At 33.0% G+C, this 22,031-nt stretch overlaps 1 protein-coding gene across 2 annotated transcripts in view; it reads left to right on the top strand.

Moving 5' to 3' along the window:
* The window catches only part of LOC110536484 (PDZ domain-containing protein 2), a 264,553-nt gene that overhangs the window by 132,011 nt on the left and 110,511 nt on the right, over positions 1 to 22,031 (top strand). For both annotated transcript variants that reach the window (XM_036936523.1, XM_036936524.1), the window contains one exon: positions 15,525 to 15,670. In XM_036936523.1, coding sequence (XP_036792418.1) covers positions 15,525 to 15,670 — 146 coding nt within the window. The remainder of the gene's footprint in view (positions 1 to 15,524; positions 15,671 to 22,031) is intronic.

Below are 22,031 nucleotides of genomic sequence, written 5' to 3'. Positions count from 1 at the left end.
ATTATATAAACTACTGGTGATAATATATCATTATATAATACATCATTATATAAACTACTGGTGATAATATATCATTATATAAACTACTGGTGATAATATATCATTATATAAACTACTGGTGATAATATATCATTATATAAACTACTGGTGATTATATATCATTATGTAAACTACTGGTGATAATACATCATTATATAAACTACTGGTGATAATATATCATTATATAAACTACTGGTGATAATACATCATTATATAAACTACTGGTGATAATATATCATTATATAAACTACTGGTGATAATACATCATTATATAAACTACTGGTGATAATATATCATTATATAAACTACTGGTGATAATATATCATTATATAAACTACTGGTGATAATATATCATTATATAAACTACTGGTGATAATATATCATTATATAAACTACTGGTGATTATATATCATTATATAAACTACTGGTGATAATATATCATTATATAAACTACTGGTGATAATATATCATTATATAAACTACTGGTGATAATACATCATTATATAAACTACTGGTGATAATATATCATTATATAAACTACTGGTGATAATATATCATTATATAAACTACTGGTGATAATATATCATTATATAAACTACTGGTGATAATATATCATTATATAAACTACTGGTGATAATATATCATTATATAAACTACTGGTGATAATATATCATTATATAATATATCATTATATAAACTACTGGTGATTATATATCATTATATAAACTACTGGTGATAATATATCATTATATAATACATCATTATATAAACTACTGGTGATAATATATCATTATATAAACTACTGGTGATAATATATCATTATATAAACTACTGGTGATAATATATCATTATATAAACTACTGGTGATAATATATCATTATATAAACTACTGGTGATAATATATCATTATATAAACTACTGGTGATAATATATCATTATATAAACTACTGGTGATAATATATCATTATATAAACTACTGGTGATAATATATCATTATATAATACATCATTATATAAACTACTGGTGATAATACATCATTATATAAACTACTGGTGATAATACATCATTATATAAACTACTGGTGATAATATATCAATATATAAACTACTGGTGATAATATAACATTATATAAACTACTGGTGATAATATATCATTATATAATACATCATTATATAAACTACTGGTGATAATATATCATTATATAAACTACTGGTGATAATATATCATTATATAAACTACTGGTGATAATATATCATTATATAATACATCATTATATAAACTACTGGTGATAATATATCATTATATAAACTACTGGTGATAATATATCATTATATAAACTACTGGTGATAATATATCATTATATAAACTACTGGTGATAATATATCATTATATAAACTACTGGTGATAATATATCATTATATAAACTACTGGTGATAATATATCATTATATAAACTACTGGTGATAATATATCATTATATAAACTACTGGTGATAATATATCATTATATAATACATCATTATATAAACTACTGGTGATAATACATCATTATATAAACTACTGGTGATAATACATCATTATATAAACTACTGGTGATAATATATCAATATATAAACTACTGGTGATAATATAACATTATATAAACTACTGGTGATAATATATCATTATATAATACATCATTATATAAACTACTGGTGATAATATATCATTATATAAACTACTGGTGATAATATATCATTATATAAACTACTGGTGATAATATATCATTATATAATACATCATTATATAAACTACTGGTGATAATATATCATTATATAAACTACTGGTGATAATATATCATTATATAAACTACTGGTGATAATATATCATTATATAAACTACTGGTGATAATATATCATTATATAAACTACTGGTGATAATATATCATTATATAAACTACTGGTGATAATATATCATTATATAAACTACTGGTGATAATATATCATTATATAAACTACTGGTGATAATACATCATTATATAAACTACTGGTGATAATATATCATTATATAAACTACTGGTGATAATACATCATTATATAAACTACTGGTGATAATATATCATTATATAAACTACTGGTGATTATATATCATTATATAAACTACTGGTGATAATATATCATTATATAAACTACTGGTGATAATACATCATTATATAAACTACTGGTGATAATATATCATTATATAAACTACTGGTGATAATATATCATTATATAATACATCATTATATAAACTACTGGTGATAATATATCATTATATAAACTACTGGTGATAATATATCATTATATAAACTACTGGTGATAATATATCATTATATAAACTACTGGTGATAATATATCATTATATAAACTACTGGTGATAATATATCATTATATAAACTACTGGTGATAATATATCATTATATAAACTACTGGTGATAATATATCATTATATAAACTACTGGTGATAATATATCATTATATAATACATCATTATATAAACTACTGGTGATAATATATCATTATATAAACTACTGGTGATAATATATCATTATATAAACTACTGGTGATAATACATCATTATATAAACTACTGGTGATAATACATCATTATATAAACTACTGGTGATAATACATCATTATATAATACATCATTATATAAACTACTGGTGATAATATATCATTATATAAACTACTGGTGATAATATATCATTATATAAACTACTGGTGATAATATATCATTATATAAACTACTGGTGATAATATATCATTATATAAACTACTGGTGATAATATATCATTATATAAACTACTGGTGATTATATATCATTATATAATACATCATTATATAAACTACTGGTGATAATATATCATTATATAAACTACTGGTGATAATATATCATTATATAATACATCATTATATAAACTACTGGTGATAATATATCATTATATAAACTACTGGTGATAATATATCATTATATAAACTACTGGTGATAATACATCATTATATAAACTACTGGTGATAATACATCATTATATAAACTACTGGTGATAATACATCATTATATAATACATCATTATATAAACTACTGGTGATAATATATCATTATATAAACTACTGGTGATAATATATCATTATATAAACTACTGGTGATAATATATCATTATATAAACTACTGGTGATAATATATCATTATATAAACTACTGGTGATAATATATCATTATATAAACTACTGGTGATTATATATCATTATATAATACATCATTATATAAACTACTGGTGATAATATATCATTATATAAACTACTGGTGATAATATATCATTATATAAACTACTGGTGATAATACATCATTATATAAACTACTGGTGATAATACATCATTATATAAACTACTGGTGATAATATATCATTATATAAACTACTGGTGATAATATATCATTATATAAACTACTGGTGATAATATATCATTATATAAACTACTGGTGATAATATATCATTATATAAACTACTGGTGATAATATATCATTATATAAACTACTGGTGATAATATATCATTATATAAACTACTGGTGATAATATATCATTATATAAACTACTGGTGATAATATATCATTATATAAACTACTGTTGATTATATATCATTATATAAACTACTGGTGATAATATATCATTATATAAACTACTGGTGATTATATATCATTATATAAACTACTGGTGATAATATATCATTATATAATACATCAATATATAAACTACTGGTGATAATATATCATTATATAAACTACTGGTGATAATATATCATTATATAAACTACTGGTGATAATATATCATTATATAAACGACTGGTGATAATATATCATTATATAAACTACTGGTGATAATATATCATTATATAAACTACTGGTGATAATATATCATTATATAAACTACTGGTGATAATACATCATTATATAATACATCATTATATAAACTACTGGTGATAATATATCATTATATAAACTACTGGTGATAATATATCATTATATAAACTACTGGTGATAATATATCATTATGTAAACTACTGGTGATAATACATCATTATATAAACTACTGGTGATAATATATCATTATATAAACTACTGGTGATAATATATCATTATATAAACTACTGGTGATTATATATCATTATATAAACTACTGGTGATAATATATCATTATATAAACTACTGGTGATAATATATCATTATATAATACATCATTATATAAACTACTGGTGATAATATATCATTATATAAACTACTGGTGATAATATATCATTATATAAACTACTGGTGATAATATATCATTATATAATACATCATTATATAAACTACTGGTGATAAAATATCATTATATAAACTACTGGTGATAATACATCATTATATAAACTACTGGTGATAATATATCATTATATAAACTACTGGTGATAATATATCATTATATAAACTACTGGTGATAATATATCATTATATAAACTACTGGTGATAATATATCATTATATAAACTACTGGTGATAATATATCATTATATAAACTACTGGTGATAATATATCATTATATAAACTACTGGTGATAATACATCATTATATAAACTACTGGTGATAATATATCATTATATAAACTACTGGTGATAATATATCATTATATAATACATCATTATATAAACTACTGGTGATAATATATCATTATATAAACTACTGGTGATAATATATCATTATATAAACTACTGGTGATAATATATCATTATATAAACTACTGGTGATAATATATCATTATATAAACTACTGGTGATAATACATCATTATATAAACTACTGGTGATAATATATCATTATATAAACTACTGGTGATAATATATCATTATATAAACTACTGGTGATAATATATCATTACATAAACTACTGGTGATAATACATCATTATATAAACTACTGGTGATAATATATCATTATATAAACTACTGGTGATTATATATCATTATATAAACTACTGGTGATAATACATCATTATATAAACTACTGGTGATAATACATCATTATATAATACATCATTATATAAACTACTGTTGATTATATATCATTATATAAACTACTGGTGATAATATATCATTATATAAACTACTGGTGATAATACATCATTATATAAACTACTGGTGATAATATATCATTATATAAACTACTGGTGATTATATATCATTATATAAACTACTGGTGATAATACATCATTATATAAACTACTGGTGATTATATATCATTATATAAACTACTGGTGATAATACATCATTATATAAACTACTGGTGATAATATATCATTATATAAACTACTGGTGATAATATATCATTATATAAACTACTGGTGATAATACATCATTATATAAACTACTGGTGATAATATATCATTATATAAACTACTGGTGATAATACATCATTATATAAACTACTGGTGATAATATATCATTATATAAACTACTGGTGATAATATATCATTATATAAACTACTGGTGATAATATATCATTATATAATACATCAATATATAAACTACTGGTGATAATATATCATTATATAAACTACTGGTGATAATATATCATTATATAAACTACTGGTGATAATATATCATTATATAAACGACTGGTGATAATATATCATTATATAAACTACTGGTGATAATATATCATTATATAAACTACTGGTGATAATATATCATTATATAAACTACTGGTGATAATACATCATTATATAATACATCATTATATAAACTACTGGTGATAATATATCATTATATAAACTACTGGTGATAATATATCATTATATAAACTACTGGTGATAATATATCATTATGTAAACTACTGGTGATAATACATCATTATATAAACTACTGGTGATAATATATCATTATATAAACTACTGGTGATAATATATCATTATATAAACTACTGGTGATTATATATCATTATATAAACTACTGGTGATAATATATCATTATATAAACTACTGGTGATAATATATCATTATATAATACATCATTATATAAACTACTGGTGATAATATATCATTATATAAACTACTGGTGATAATATATCATTATATAAACTACTGGTGATAATATATCATTATATAATACATCATTATATAAACTACTGGTGATAAAATATCATTATATAAACTACTGGTGATAATACATCATTATATAAACTACTGGTGATAATATATCATTATATAAACTACTGGTGATAATATATCATTATATAAACTACTGGTGATAATATATCATTATATAAACTACTGGTGATAATATATCATTATATAAACTACTGGTGATAATATATCATTATATAAACTACTGGTGATAATATATCATTATATAAACTACTGGTGATAATATATCATTATATAAACTACTGGTGATAATACATCATTATATAAACTACTGGTGATAATATATCATTATATAAACTACTGGTGATAATATATCATTATATAATACATCATTATATAAACTACTGGTGATAATATATCATTATATAAACTACTGGTGATAATATATCATTATATAAACTACTGGTGATAATATATCATTATATAATACATCATTATATAAACTACTGGTGATTATATATCAATATATAAACTACTGGTGATAATATATCATTATATAAACTACTGGTGATAATATATCATTATATAAACTACTGGTGATAATATATCATTATATAAACTACTGGTGATAATATATCATTATATAAACTACTGGTGATAATATATCATTATATAAACTACTGGTGATTATATATCATTATATAAACTACTGGTGATAATACATCATTATATAAACTACTGGTGATAATACATCATTATATAATACATCATTATATAAACTACTGGTGATAATATATCATTATATAAACTACTGGTGATAATATATCATTATATAATACATCATTATATAAACTACTGGTGATAATATATCATTATATAAACTACTGGTGATAATACATCATTATATAAACTACTGGTGATAATATATCATTATATAAACTACTGGTGATAATATATCATTATATAAACTACTGGTGATAATATATCATTATATAAACTACTGGTGATAATACATCATTATATAAACTACTGGTGATAATACATCATTATATAAACTACTGGTGATAATATATCATTATATAAACTACTGGTGATAATATATCATTATATAAACTACTGGTGATAATACATCATTATATAAACTACTGGTGATAATATATCATTATGTAAACTACTGGTGATAATACATCATTATATAAACTACTGGTGATAATATATCATTATATAAACTACTGGTGATAATATATCATTATATAAACTACTGGTGATTATATATCATTATATAAACTACTGGTGATAATATATCATTATATAAACTACTGGTGATAATATATCATTATATAATACATCATTATATAAACTACTGGTGATAATATATCATTATATAAACTACTGGTGATAATATATCATTATATAAACTACTGGTGATAATATATCATTATATAATACATCATTATATAAACTACTGGTGATAAAATATCATTATATAAACTACTGGTGATAATACATCATTATATAAACTACTGGTGATAATATATCATTATATAAACTACTGGTGATAATATATCATTATATAAACTACTGGTGATAATATATCATTATATAAACTACTGGTGATAATATATCATTATATAAACTACTGGTGATAATATATCATTATATAAACTACTGGTGATAATATATCATTATATAAACTACTGGTGATAATATATCATTATATAAACTACTGGTGATAATACATCATTATATAAACTACTGGTGATAATATATCATTATATAAACTACTGGTGATAATATATCATTATATAATACATCATTATATAAACTACTGGTGATAATATATCATTATATAAACTACTGGTGATAATATATCATTATATAAACTACTGGTGATAATATATCATTATATAATACATCATTATATAAACTACTGGTGATTATATATCAATATATAAACTACTGGTGATAATATATCATTATATAAACTACTGGTGATAATATATCATTATATAAACTACTGGTGATAATATATCATTATATAAACTACTGGTGATAATATATCATTATATAAACTACTGGTGATAATATATCATTATATAAACTACTGGTGATTATATATCATTATATAAACTACTGGTGATAATACATCATTATATAAACTACTGGTGATAATACATCATTATATAATACATCATTATATAAACTACTGGTGATAATATATCATTATATAAACTACTGGTGATAATATATCATTATATAATACATCATTATATAAACTACTGGTGATAATATATCATTATATAAACTACTGGTGATAATACATCATTATATAAACTACTGGTGATAATATATCATTATATAAACTACTGGTGATAATATATCATTATATAAACTACTGGTGATAATATATCATTATATAAACTACTGGTGATAATACATCATTATATAAACTACTGGTGATAATACATCATTATATAAACTACTGGTGATAATATATCATTATATAAACTACTGGTGATAATATATCATTATATAAACTACTGGTGATAATACATCATTATATAAACTACTGGTGATAATATATCATTATATAATACATCATTATATAAACTACTGGTGATAATATATCATTATATAAACTACTGGTGATAATACATCATTATATAAACTACTGGTGATAATATATCATTATATAAACTACTGGTGATAATATATCATTATATAAACTACTGGTGATTATATATCATTATATAAACTACTGGTGATAATATATCATTATATAAACTACTGGTGATTATATATCATTATATAAACTACTGGTGATAATATATCATTATATAAACTACTGGTGATAATATATCATTATATAAACTACTGGTGATTATATATCATTATATAAACTACTGGTGATAATATATCATTATATAAACTACTGGTGATAATATATCATTATATAAACTACTGGTGATAATATATCAATATATAAACTACTGGTGATAATATATCATTATATAAACTACTGGTGATAATATATCATTATATAAACTACTGGTGATAATATATCATTATATAAACTACTGGTGATAATATATCATTATATAAACTACTGGTGATAATATATCATTATATAAACTACTGGTGATAATATATCATTATATAATACATCATTATATAAACTACTGGTGATAATATATCATTATATAAACTACTGGTGATAATATATCAATATATAAACCACTGGTGATAATATATCATTATATAAACTACTGGTGATAATATATCATTATATAAACTACTGGTGATAATATATCATTATATAAACTACTGGTGATAATATATCATTATATAAACTACTGGTGATAATATATCAATATATAAACTACTGGTGATAATATATCAATATATAATACATCATTATATAAACTACTGGTGATAATATATCATTATATAAACTACTGGTGATAATATATCATTATATAAACTACTGGTGATAATATATCATTATATAAACTACTGGTGATAATATATCATTATATAAACTACTGGTGATAATATATCATTATATAAACTACTGGTGATTATATATCATTATATAAACTACTGGTGATAATATATCATTATATAAACTACTGGTGATAATATATCATTATATAAACTACTGGTGATAATATATCATTATATAATACATCATTATATAAACTACTGGTGATAAAATATCATTATATAAACTACTGGTGATAATATATCAATATATAAACTACTGGTGATAATATATCATTATATAAACTACTGGTGATAATATATCATTATATAAACTACTGGTGATAAAATATCATTATATAAACTACTGGTGATAATATATCATTATATAAACTACTGGTGATAATATATCATTATATAAACTACTGGTGATAATACATCATTATATAAACTACTGGTGATAATATATCATTATATAAACTACTGGTGATAATATATCATTATATAAACTACTGGTGATTATATATCATTATATAAACTACTGGTGATAATACATCATTATATAAACTACTGGTGATAATATATCATTATATAAACTACTGGTGATTATATATCATTATATAAACTACTGGTGATAATATATCATTTTATAAACTACTGGTGATAATATATCATTATATAAACTACTGGTGATAATATATCATTATATAAACTACTGGTGATAATATATCATTATATAAACTACTGGTGATAATATATCATTATATAAACTACTGGTGATAATATATCATTATATAAACTACTGGTGATAATACATCATTATATAAACTACTGGTGATAATATATCATTATATAAACTACTGGTGATAATATATCATTATATAAACTACTGGTGATAATATATCATTATATAATACATCAATATATAAACTACTGGTGATAATATATCAATATATAAACTACTGGTGATAATACATCATTATATAAACTACTGGTGATAATACATCATTATATAAACTACTGGTGATAATATATCATTATATAAACTACTGGTGATAATATATCATTATATAAACTACTGGTGATAATACATCATTATATAAACTACTGGTGATAATATATCATTATATAAACTACTGGTGATAATATATCATTATATAAACTACTGGTGATAATATATCATTATATAAACTACTGGTGATAATACATCATTATATAAACTACTGGTGATAATATATCATTATATAAACTACTGGTGATAATATATCATTATATAAACTACTGGTGATAATACATCATTATATAAACTACTGGTGATAATATATCATTATATAAACTACTGGTGATAATATATCATTATATAAACTACTGGTGATAATATATCATTATATAATACATCAATATATAAACTACTGGTGATAATATATCAATATATAAACTACTGGTGATAATACATCATTATATAAACTACTGGTGATAATATATCATTATATAAACTACTGGTGATAATATATCATTATATAAACTACTGGTGATAATATATCATTATATAATACATCAATATATAAACTACTGGTGATAATACATCATTATATAAACTACTGGTGATAATACATCATTATATAAACTACTGGTGATTATACATCATTATATAAACTACTGGTGATAATACATCATTATATAAACTACTGGTGATAATACATCATTATATAAACTACTGGTGATAATACATCATTATATAAACTACTGGTGATAATACATCATTATATAAACTACTGGTGATAATACATCATTATATAAACTACTGGTGATAATACATCATTATATAAACTACTGGTGATAATACATCATTATATAAACTACTGGTGATAATACATCATTATATAAACTACTGGTGATAATATATCATTATATAAACTACTGGTGATTATATATCATTATATAAACTACTGGTGATAATATATCATTATATAAACTACTGGTGATAATACATCATTATATAAACTACTGGTGATAATACATCATTATATAAACTACTGGTGATAATATATCAATATATAAACTACTGGTGATAATACATCATTATATAAACTACTGGTGATAATACATCATTATATAAACTACTGGTGATAATACATCATTATATAAACTACTGGTGATAATATATCATTATATAAACTACTGGTGATAATATATCATTATATAAACTACTGGTGATAATATATCATTATATAAACTACTGGTGATAATACATCATTATATAATACATCATTATATAAACTACTGGTGATTATAACGTGGGGCTTGTGTGCATCACAACTATCAGTGCCAATAAGGCTGGTATTGCTATGAATGAGGTAATAAAAGTATAAATTACCTCTCTCTCTGTCTCTCTTTCTATCTCCCTCTCTCCATTCCTATGTGCCTGATGATTTACCCTATGACTTCTAAACGAGGAACAAGGGAGATCGTTATTGTAATGGAATCCAGCCCAGGTTGAGTAGCTAGCACACAGGCATCAGGCCTGTCGTTATTGTAATGGAATCCAGCCCAGGTTGAGTAGCTCGCACACAGACATCAGGCCTGTCGTTATTATAATGGAATCAAGCCCAGGTTGAGTAGCTCGCACACAGACATCAGGCCTGTCGTTATTATAATGGAATCCATCCCAGGTAGAGTAGCTCGCACACAGACATCAGGCCTGTCGTTATTATAATGGAATCCATCCCAGGTAGAGTAGCTCGCACACAGACATCAGGCCTGTCGTTATTATAATGGAATCCAGCCCAGGTTGAGTAGCTAGCACACAGGCATCAGGCCTGTCGTTATTATAATGGAATCCAGCCCAGGTTGAGTAGCTAGCACACAGACATCAGGCCTGTCGTTATTATAATGGAATCAAGCCCAGGTTGAGTAGCTCGCACACAGACATCAGGCCTGTCGTTATTATAATGGAATCAAGCCCAGGTTGAGTAGCTCGCACACAGACATCAGGCCTGTCGTTATTATAATGGAATCAAGCCCAGGTTGAGTGGCTCGCACACAGACATCAGGCCTATCGTTATTATAATGGAATCAAGCCCAGGTTGAGTAGCTCGCACACAGACATCAGGCCTGTGTTTCAGACTGAACATATGGTAGTGCTTTAAATTTTAATCACTTCAATCCCCTTAGAGGGTTGGCAATTGTCTTTTCTGGGGCAGCTACATCGTGTGTGTGTGTGTGTGTGCGCGTGTGTGTGTGTGTGCGTGTGTGTGTGTGTGTGTGTGTGTGTGTGCGTGTGTGTGTGTGTGTGTGTGTACAAGTTGTCAAAGACAGGTGCCTCTAAGGATCACTCAGATTATATTTATAGAATATCTACAGAGGAGGATGGAGGATGAGGAGAGAGGAGGAGGATGAGGGGAAGAATAAGTGGAGGAGGAGAGAGGAGGAGGGAGGAGGATGAGGAGGAGAGAGAGGGGAGAGGAGTAGGAGGGTAAGAATAAGAAGAAGATGAGGGGAGAAGAGGAGGCATTGTTGACCAAACTCCAAACCTCTCAGCAGGATGAGGAGGAGAGAAAGGAGGAGGATGAGAGAGAAGTTGGAGGGGAGGAATAAGAAGAGGAGGAGAGAAGAGGATGGAGGAGGAGAGAGAAGTTGGAGGGGAAGAATAAGAAGAGGAGGAGAGAAGAGGATGGAGGAGGAGAGAGGAGGCAGTGTTGATCAAACTCCACACCTCTCATGAGGATGGAACACACAACCTTCTCTTTCTAGCGTCTTCCTAAAGCCTGACAGTTGGAATAGTCTTGACTTTAATTAAACACCTCAATGGACTGTTTTCTAATGGGTGATTTGAGTTTAACTGTCAAAAACAATGAATTTGTTGAACTATGAGGGTTTTTAAAATAGTTTTTTTTATATTTGAAAAACATAAATTAATTGTCAGAACAATATTTTTATAGATAGTTAGATAACATCTCATTATTTCAGAGGACAGTTGGTTTTTTGGAAATGTGTCTCCTGCATAGTCTTGCAACATCAATATAGACTGAAATAGTTTGGGTACATGTATATATTCAGTAATAATAGATCTGAATGTCTGAAACACTCAGTCCTTAATCTGTCATGGATTTAACACTCCCAAAGTTTCCAGCAGCACCTGCAGTATTGAGGTGTAGAACTACTGGTGCACCACCCTTGTCTCAACCCCTTGTCTAAAACCTTGTCTCAACCCCTTGTCTAAACCCTTGTCTCAACCCCTTGTCTCAACCCCTTGTCTCAACCTCTTGTCTCAACCTCTTGTCTAAACCCTTGTCTCAACCCCTTGTCTAAACCCTTGTCTCAACCCCTTGTCTAAACCCTTGTCTCAACCCCTTGTCTAAACCCCTTGTCTCAACCCCTTGTCTCATCCCCTTGTCTCAACCCCTTGTCTCATCCACTTGTCTGAACCCCTTGTCTCAACCCCTTGTCTCAACCCCTTGTCTCAACCACTTGTCTGAACCCCTTGTCTCAACCCCTTGTCTAAACCCCTTGTCTCAACCCCTTGTCTCAACCCCTTGTCTCAACCCCTTGTCTCAACCACTTGTCTGAACCCCTTGTCTCAACCCCTTGTTTCAACCCCTTGTCTCAACCCTTGTCTCAACCCTTGTCTCAACCCTTGTCTAAACCCCTTGTCTCAACCCCTTGTCTCAACCCCTTGTCTAAACCCCTTGTCTCAACCCCTTGTCTCAACCCCTTGTCTCAACCCCTTGTCTCAACCCTTGTCTCAACCCTTGTCTCAACCCCTTGTCTAAACCCCTTGTCTCAACTCCTTGTCTCAACCCCTTGTCTCAACCCCTTGTCTAAACCCTTGTCTAAACCCTTGTCTAAACCCTTGTCTCAACCCCTTGTCTAAACCCCTTGTCTAAACCCCTATCTATTACATGGAGCTTGTTCTTGTGATATACAGTATTAGTGAGTGTGTCACTGCCTTCAACACTGCAACCAGGACCCTAACTCTGTGTCCTCCAGCCCAGAGAGGCCAGTCGTATCAACCAGGACCCTAACTCTGTGTCCTCCAGCCTAGAGAGGCCAGTCGTATCAACCAGGACCAGTCGTATCAACCAGGACCCTAACTCTGTGTCCTCCAGCCTAGAGAAGGAAGTCGTATCAACCATGACCCTAACCCTGTGTCTTGTATGTGTCCTTCAGCCTAGAGAGGGCAGTCGTATCAACCATGACCCTAACCCTGTGTCTTGTCTGTGTCCTCCAGCCTAGAGAGGGAAGTCGTATCAACCATGACCCTAACCCTGTGTATTGTATGTGTCCTCCAGTCGTATCAACCATGACCCTAACTCTGTGTCCTCCAGCCTAGAGAGGGAAGTCGTATCGACCATGACCCTAACTCTGTGTCCTCCAGCCTAGAGAGGGAAGTCATATCAACCATGACCCTAACTCTGTGTCCTCCAGCCTAGAGAGGGAAGTCGTATCGACCATGACCCTAACTCTGTGTCCTCCAGCCTAGAGAGGGAAGTCGTGTCAACCATGACCCTAACTCTGTGTCCTCCAGCCCAGAGAGGCCAGTCATATCAACCATGACCCTAACTCTGTGTCCTCCAGACCAGAGAGGCCAGTCGTATCAACCATGACCTTAACCCTGTGTCTTGTCTGTGTCCTCCAGCCCAGAGAGGCCAGTCGAATCAACCATGACCCTAACCCTGTGTCTTGTCTGTGTCCTCCAGCCCAGAGAGGCCAGTCGTATCAACCATGACCCTAACCCTGTGTCTTGTCTGTGTCGTCCAGCCCAGAGAGGCCAGTCATATCAACCATGACCCTAACCCTGTGTCTTGTCTGTGACCTCCAGCCCAGAGAAGGGAGTCGTATCAACCATGACCTTAACCCTGTGCCTTGTCTGTGTCCTCCAGCCCAGAGAGGGAAGTCGTATCTGGAAGATGCACATGGTGAAAGGTCAGGAGGGGCTGGGGATCCAGATTACGGGAGGACGAGGGTCCAAGCGCTCCCCTCACGGCATCATCATAGCGCACGTAGAGGAGGGAGGCGCGACACAGAGGTAAGATACGCACACACACACACACACACGCACACAGTACACACACACAGTACACACACACACACACACACACACACACACACACACACACACACACACACACACACACACACACACACACACACAGTACACATTTGATACTGTATGCCCACACAGGTGCACACCTGGAGATAAGACAACACTTTTGAAATTTGAGAGATGTTTGTGTATTCTTATAGGTATGTAGAGTGATGGTGTCTGAGTCCTCTCAACCAGTCACATGGTGTCTGAGTCCTCTCAACCATTCACATGGTGTCTGAGTCCTCTCAACCAGCCACATGGTGTCTGAGTCCTCTCAACCAGTCACATGGTGTCTGAGTCCTCTCAACCAGTCACATGGTGTCTGAGTCCTCTCAACCAGCCACTTGGTGTCTGAGTCCTCTCAACCAGTCACATGGTGTCTGAGTCCTCTCAACCAGCCACATGGTGTCTGAGTCCTCTCAACCAGTCACATGGTGTCTGAGTCCTCTCAACCAGTCACATGGTGTCTGAGTCCTCTCAACCAGTCACATGGTGTCTGAGTCCTCTCAACCAGTCACATGGTGTCTGAGTCCTCTCAACCAGTCACATGGTGTCTGAGTCCTCTCAACCAGTCACATGGTGTCTGAGTCCTCTCAACCAGCCACATGGGGTCTGAGTCCTCTCAACCAGTCACATGGTGTCTGAATCCTCTCAACCGGCCACATGGTGTCTGAGTCCTCTCAACCAGCCACATGGTGTCTGAGTCCTCTCAACCAGTCACATGGTGTCTGAGTCCTCTCAACCAGCCACATGGTGTCTGAGTCCTCTCAACCAGTCACATGATGTCTGAGTCCTCTCAACCAGTCACATGGTGTCTGAGTCCTCTCAACCAGCCACATGGTGTCTGAGTCCTCTCAACCAGCATAATGTATCTTTAAAAGACACACTCCTCTCTGAGCCTTGGCCAATAGGAAATCATGTAAAAGGTCGTGACCACGTCCACTTTAGGCACACTGCTTCTAATACTCTCATGTCTGAATGTGAAAAGGGGAGAATGGCTGTGTTTTTGTGGTCAGCTATGAACTACAATACGGCCAGGAAGTGTTTCAAGAGGTTGTTTATCAGTAAATTGGGGCGTTCCACAAAAAGAGCGCCTTTTTGTGTCCCTTCAAAATTTGAAAAGCGTGTTATATTAGATGAAGCGCCCTTTAACATAGACTACATGGATAATTGTCAGGATAGCTAGGAGTGGTGGGGGGTGGAGTCAAGCGTAGAGAGCAAAGTGAGAATGAGAAAATGAGAATGTTTATTCCAAAATATGGGTCAAGCCAAAAAACCACAGGCACAAAGGACCACAGAAACGAAAACAAACCGTATCGCAACAAAACCACGAACCTCCGCTGACAGAACAATAAACAAGCCCGTCACAAAAGCAGACGGGCCCTGGAGGCTTAAATAGCCCTGAATTAACGACAAACAAGAAGCAGGTGAAACCAATCCAGACAAAACCAACAGAAAAGGAATCGTGGCAGCTAGTAGACCGGTGACGACGACCGCCGAGCGCCTGCCCGAACAGGAAGAGGAAGTCGTGAGAATAATACAATAATTCATTTTTAATAAATAATAATAAATAAATAATGACTCACTAATGTGCCAACATTCAGCATTTTTTTTGACATGTCCCTCTGTCAACCCTGTGTCACTTCTAGGAAGATTTCATCTCACTTAACCCAAAAAATGTCTCCTGAGTTTCACCATCATTCTAAACTCTAGTTGTTGTGTTGCCTTGACGACGTCATTTCCTACGATCATTATTTACTTCATGTGATTAGTGATTCATTTACCTCTGTCCCTCAAGGTCAACCATGTTACGTGAACTGAACTCTTGTTTTAATATAGTTAATATTTTCTTTCAAAAATAGACATTGAATATCTAATAGTCAAATCCCAGTGTAAAAGCAGGTGAGCTGGTTCTACTGTTTTGGGTCGTGTTCTGGTGGTTTTGTAGCGGATCAACCCTGTTTCCAATAGATAGACAGGCTAGAAAATATTTTATTTATTTATTTTTATTTATTTTTTGCCACTCTCTGTTGTACACAACAAGCTTCCATTCCCCCACAACAAGCTTCCATTCCTCCACAACAAGGTTCCATTCCTCCACAACAAGCTTCCATTCCCCCACAATAAGCTTCCATTCCCCCACAACAAGCTTCCATTCCCCCACAACAAGCTTCCATTTCCCATCAACAAGCTTCCATTCCCCCACAACAAGCTTCCATTCCTCCACAACAAGCTTCCATTCCTCCACAACATGCTTCCATTCCCCCACAACAAGGTTCCATTCCCCCACAACAAGCTTCCATTCCCCCACAACAAGCTTCCATTCCCCCACAACAAGCTTCCATTCCCCCACAACAAGCTTCCATTCCCCCACAACAAGCTTCCATTTCCCATCAACAAGCTTCCATTCCCCCACAACAAGCTTCCATTCCCCCACAACAAGGTTCCATTCCCCCACAACAAGCTTCCATTCCCCCACAACAAGCTTCCATTTCCCATCAACAAGCTTCCATTCCCCCACAACAAGCTTCCATTTCCCATCAACAAGCTTCCATTCCCCCACAACAAGCTTCCATTCCTCCACAACAAGCTTCCATTCCCCCACAACAAGCTTCCATTCCTCCACAACATGCTTCCATTCCCCCACAACAAGGTTACATTCCCCCACAACAAGCTTCCATTCCCCCACAACAAGCTTCCATTCCTCCGCAACAAGCTTCCATTCCCCCACAACAAGCTTCCATTCCCCCACAACAAGCTTCCATTCCCCCACAACAAGCTTCCATTCATGAGGGGATTTATGGCTAATTGATGGTGAGTAACCGTTTCACAGTAATGTCTACCTACACCTGTTGTGTTCGGGGCACAAGTGACAAATAAAATAGGATTTGATTTTGAGTAGGAGTGCTGATTTTACGATTAGTTTTGCCTTTATTATTACATTTAATGAGATTTCATTGACAGTAGTGGACCTGATCCTAAATCAGCTACTCATCCTGCTCAGACAATTGGTTGTCACATTCGACCCCTGTTCCCATCAGGTAGCAGACTACAGAGTTGTCACATTTGACCCCTGTTCCCATCAGGTAGGAGACTACAGAGTTGTCACATTTGACCCCTGTTCCCATCAGGTAAGAGACTACAGAGTTATCACATTTGACCCCTGTTCCCATCAGGTAGGAGACTACAGAGTTGTCACATTCGACCCCTGTTCCCATCAGGTAGGAGACTACAGAGTTGTCACATTTGACCCCTGTTCCCATCAGCACAGATTTGGGTCTGCCCTGTAGTATAGACATGATATTACTAGTACTACTACTACTACTCTTTGGCATTTCTATATAAGAAAGGAGTCCACCCGGACTTACTCGGGGGCATGCTTACTCTGGGGGGGGGGGGGGGGGGGGGGGGTCATTCTGTGCGCTCACCACCCCATGTGTATTTGTGAGTATATGTGTTTGGGTGTGTGTGTGTGTGAGTGCATTGGTGCGTGTGTGTGAGTACATGTGTGCGAGTGTGTGTGTGTGCTGTCTCTATCTGATCTTAATAACAGAGGCCAGGTCTTTCTTTGTTCTCCTCACCGTCCGTTCTGCTTAATATCTTTCCAGCTTTGTGAGGGAACCCCCCCCCACCCCCACACACACACATAGATATAGACACACACAGCAGACATGACTCATATCTTCAGCATCCATAATGGCTGTGTTTCACTGGCTGGTCTGTCGTTCCATTTACAGGGAACAGACTGTTCTGTCTGCTTCCGCGCTGAAAGTCTTACCTGAGCAACAAGTCTGACATTAACAGGCTCCTGAACAGCTTCTATCCACAAGCCATAAGTGCTAAATAGCTAACAGAATGGCTAACGACTGACTGCTAAATAGCTAACAGACAGACTGCTAAATAGCTAACAGAATGGCTAACAGACTGACTGCTAAATAGCTAACAGACAGACTGCTAAATAGCTAACAGAATGGCTAACAGACTGACTGCTAAATAGCTAACAGACAGACTGCTAAATAGCTAACAGAATGGCTAACAGACAGACTGCTAAATTGCTAACTGAATGGCTAACAGACAGACTGCTAAATAGCTAACAGAATGGCTAACAGACTGACTGCTAAATAGCTAACAGAATGGCTAACAGACAGACTGCTACATAGCTAACTGAATGGCTAACAGACAGACTGCTAAATAGCTAACAGAATGGCTAACAGACAGACTGCTACATAGCTAACTGAATGGCTAACAGACAGACTGCTACATAGCTAACAGAATGGCTAACAGACTGACTGCTACATAGCTAACAGAATGGCTAACAGACTGACTGCTAAATAGCTAACAGACTGACTGCAATTGTCAGAGCCTTTTTATTTCTCTATTTGGTTAGGTCAGGGTGTGATTTGGGTGGGCATTCTAGTTTGTCTGTTTCTTTGTTGGCCGGGTATGGGTCCCAATCAGAGGCAGCTGTCTATCGTTGTCTCTGAATAGGAATCATACTTAGGCAGCCTTTTTTCCCACCTGTGTTGGTGGGTAATTATTTATTTTCTGTGAGTGCGCCACGGTCGGTTTCTGTTTATCTGTTTTTTTTGTGAAGGTTTCACTTCGATTAAAGATGTGGAATTACATGCACACTGCACCTTGGCTCATTTATGACAGGGAGTTTGAAGACAGTGAACGTGACAGCAATGACCATTCTATTGTTTTTAATAATGTTGCACTGTTGCACACCCTAAAAAACTCACTCCTGTTGGTTCCAGACTTGGTGCATCGGTACCGCTCGCCATGCGGTAGCAGAGAGAATAGTCCATGACTTGGGTGGCTGGAGTCTTATACAATTTTTAGGACCTTCCTCTGACAACGTCTGGTCTAGAGGTCCTGGATGGCAGGGAGCTTGGCCCCAGTGATGTGTTGGGCTGTACGCACTACACCTCTGTCGGATGCCGAGCAGTTGCCATACCAGGCGGTGATGCATCCGGTCAAGATGCTCTCAATGGTGCAGCTGTATAACTTTTTGAGGATCTGAGGGCTGATCCATCCACCTGATGGGAAGCAGGCATTTTTGTGCCTTCTTCACGACTGTTGTTGTTTGTGTGGACCATGTTATTTCCTTAGTGATGTGGACACCGAGGAACTTCAAGCTCTCAACCCGCTCCACTACAGCCCTGTCGATTCTTTAGTCATCGATCAGCTCGTTTGTCTTGCTGACGTTGTGGGAGAGGTTGTTGTCCTGGCACCACACTGCCAGGTCTCTGACCTCCTCCCTATAGGCTGTCTCCTCGCTGTCGGTGATCAGGCCTACCACCGTTGTGTCGTCAGCAAACATAATGATGGTGTTTGAGTCATGTGTGGCCACACAGTTGTGGGTGAACAGGGAGTACAGCAGGGGGATAAGCATGCATCCCTGAGGGGCCCCCGTGTTCAGGGTCAGCGTGGCAGATGTGGTGTTTCCTGCCCTCACCACCTGGGGGTGGCCCGTCAGAAAGTCCACTATCCAATTGCAGAGGGAGGTGTTTAATCCCAGGGTCCTTAGTTTAGTGATGAGTTTGGAGGGTACTATGGTGTTGAATGCTGAGCTGTAGTCAATGACCAGCATTCTCACGTAGGTGTTCCTTTTGTCCAGGTGGGAAAGGCCGTTTGGAGTGCAATAGAGATTGCGTCATCTGTGAATCTGTTGGGGTTGGTATGCAAATTGGAGTGGGTCCAAGTTGTCTGGGATGATCATGTTGATGTGAGCCATGACCAGCCTTTCAAAGTATTTCATGGGTACAGATGTGAGTGCTACAGGGCGATAGTCATTTAGACAGATCATCTTGGCGTTCTTGGGCGCAGGGACTATGGTGGTCTGCTTGAAACGTTAGTTTTACAAACTGGGTTTAAAATGTCAGTGGAGACACTTGCTACCGGGTCAGTACGTGTCCTGCGGCCTTGTGAAATAACCTTTTTATTTATTTTTATGTCACAACATGAGCACCCCGACAATTGACACACACAACTTCATCCACTGAAACAACACAATCCTCTTTCCCATTTCCCTTCGCACACTTCCCACATCTTGGAATGTCCCTCCTACACCCTGCTGCAACATGACCATGAACCTACACCCTGCTGCAACATGACCATGAACCTACACACTGCTGCAACATGACCATGAACCTACACCCTGCTGCAACAGGACCATGAACCTACACCCTGCTGCAACATGACCATGAACCTACACCCTGCTGCAACAGGACCATGAACCTACACCCTGCTGCAACATGACCATGAACCTTCACCCTGCTGCAACATGACCATGAACCTA

This window comes from Oncorhynchus mykiss, chromosome 11 (assembly GCF_013265735.2).
Source record: "Oncorhynchus mykiss isolate Arlee chromosome 11, USDA_OmykA_1.1, whole genome shotgun sequence".
NCBI classification, from domain to species: domain Eukaryota; kingdom Metazoa; phylum Chordata; class Actinopteri; order Salmoniformes; family Salmonidae; genus Oncorhynchus; species Oncorhynchus mykiss.
Note: the sequence above shows the minus strand (reverse complement) of the source record. Positions and strands in the feature narration are given on the sequence as shown.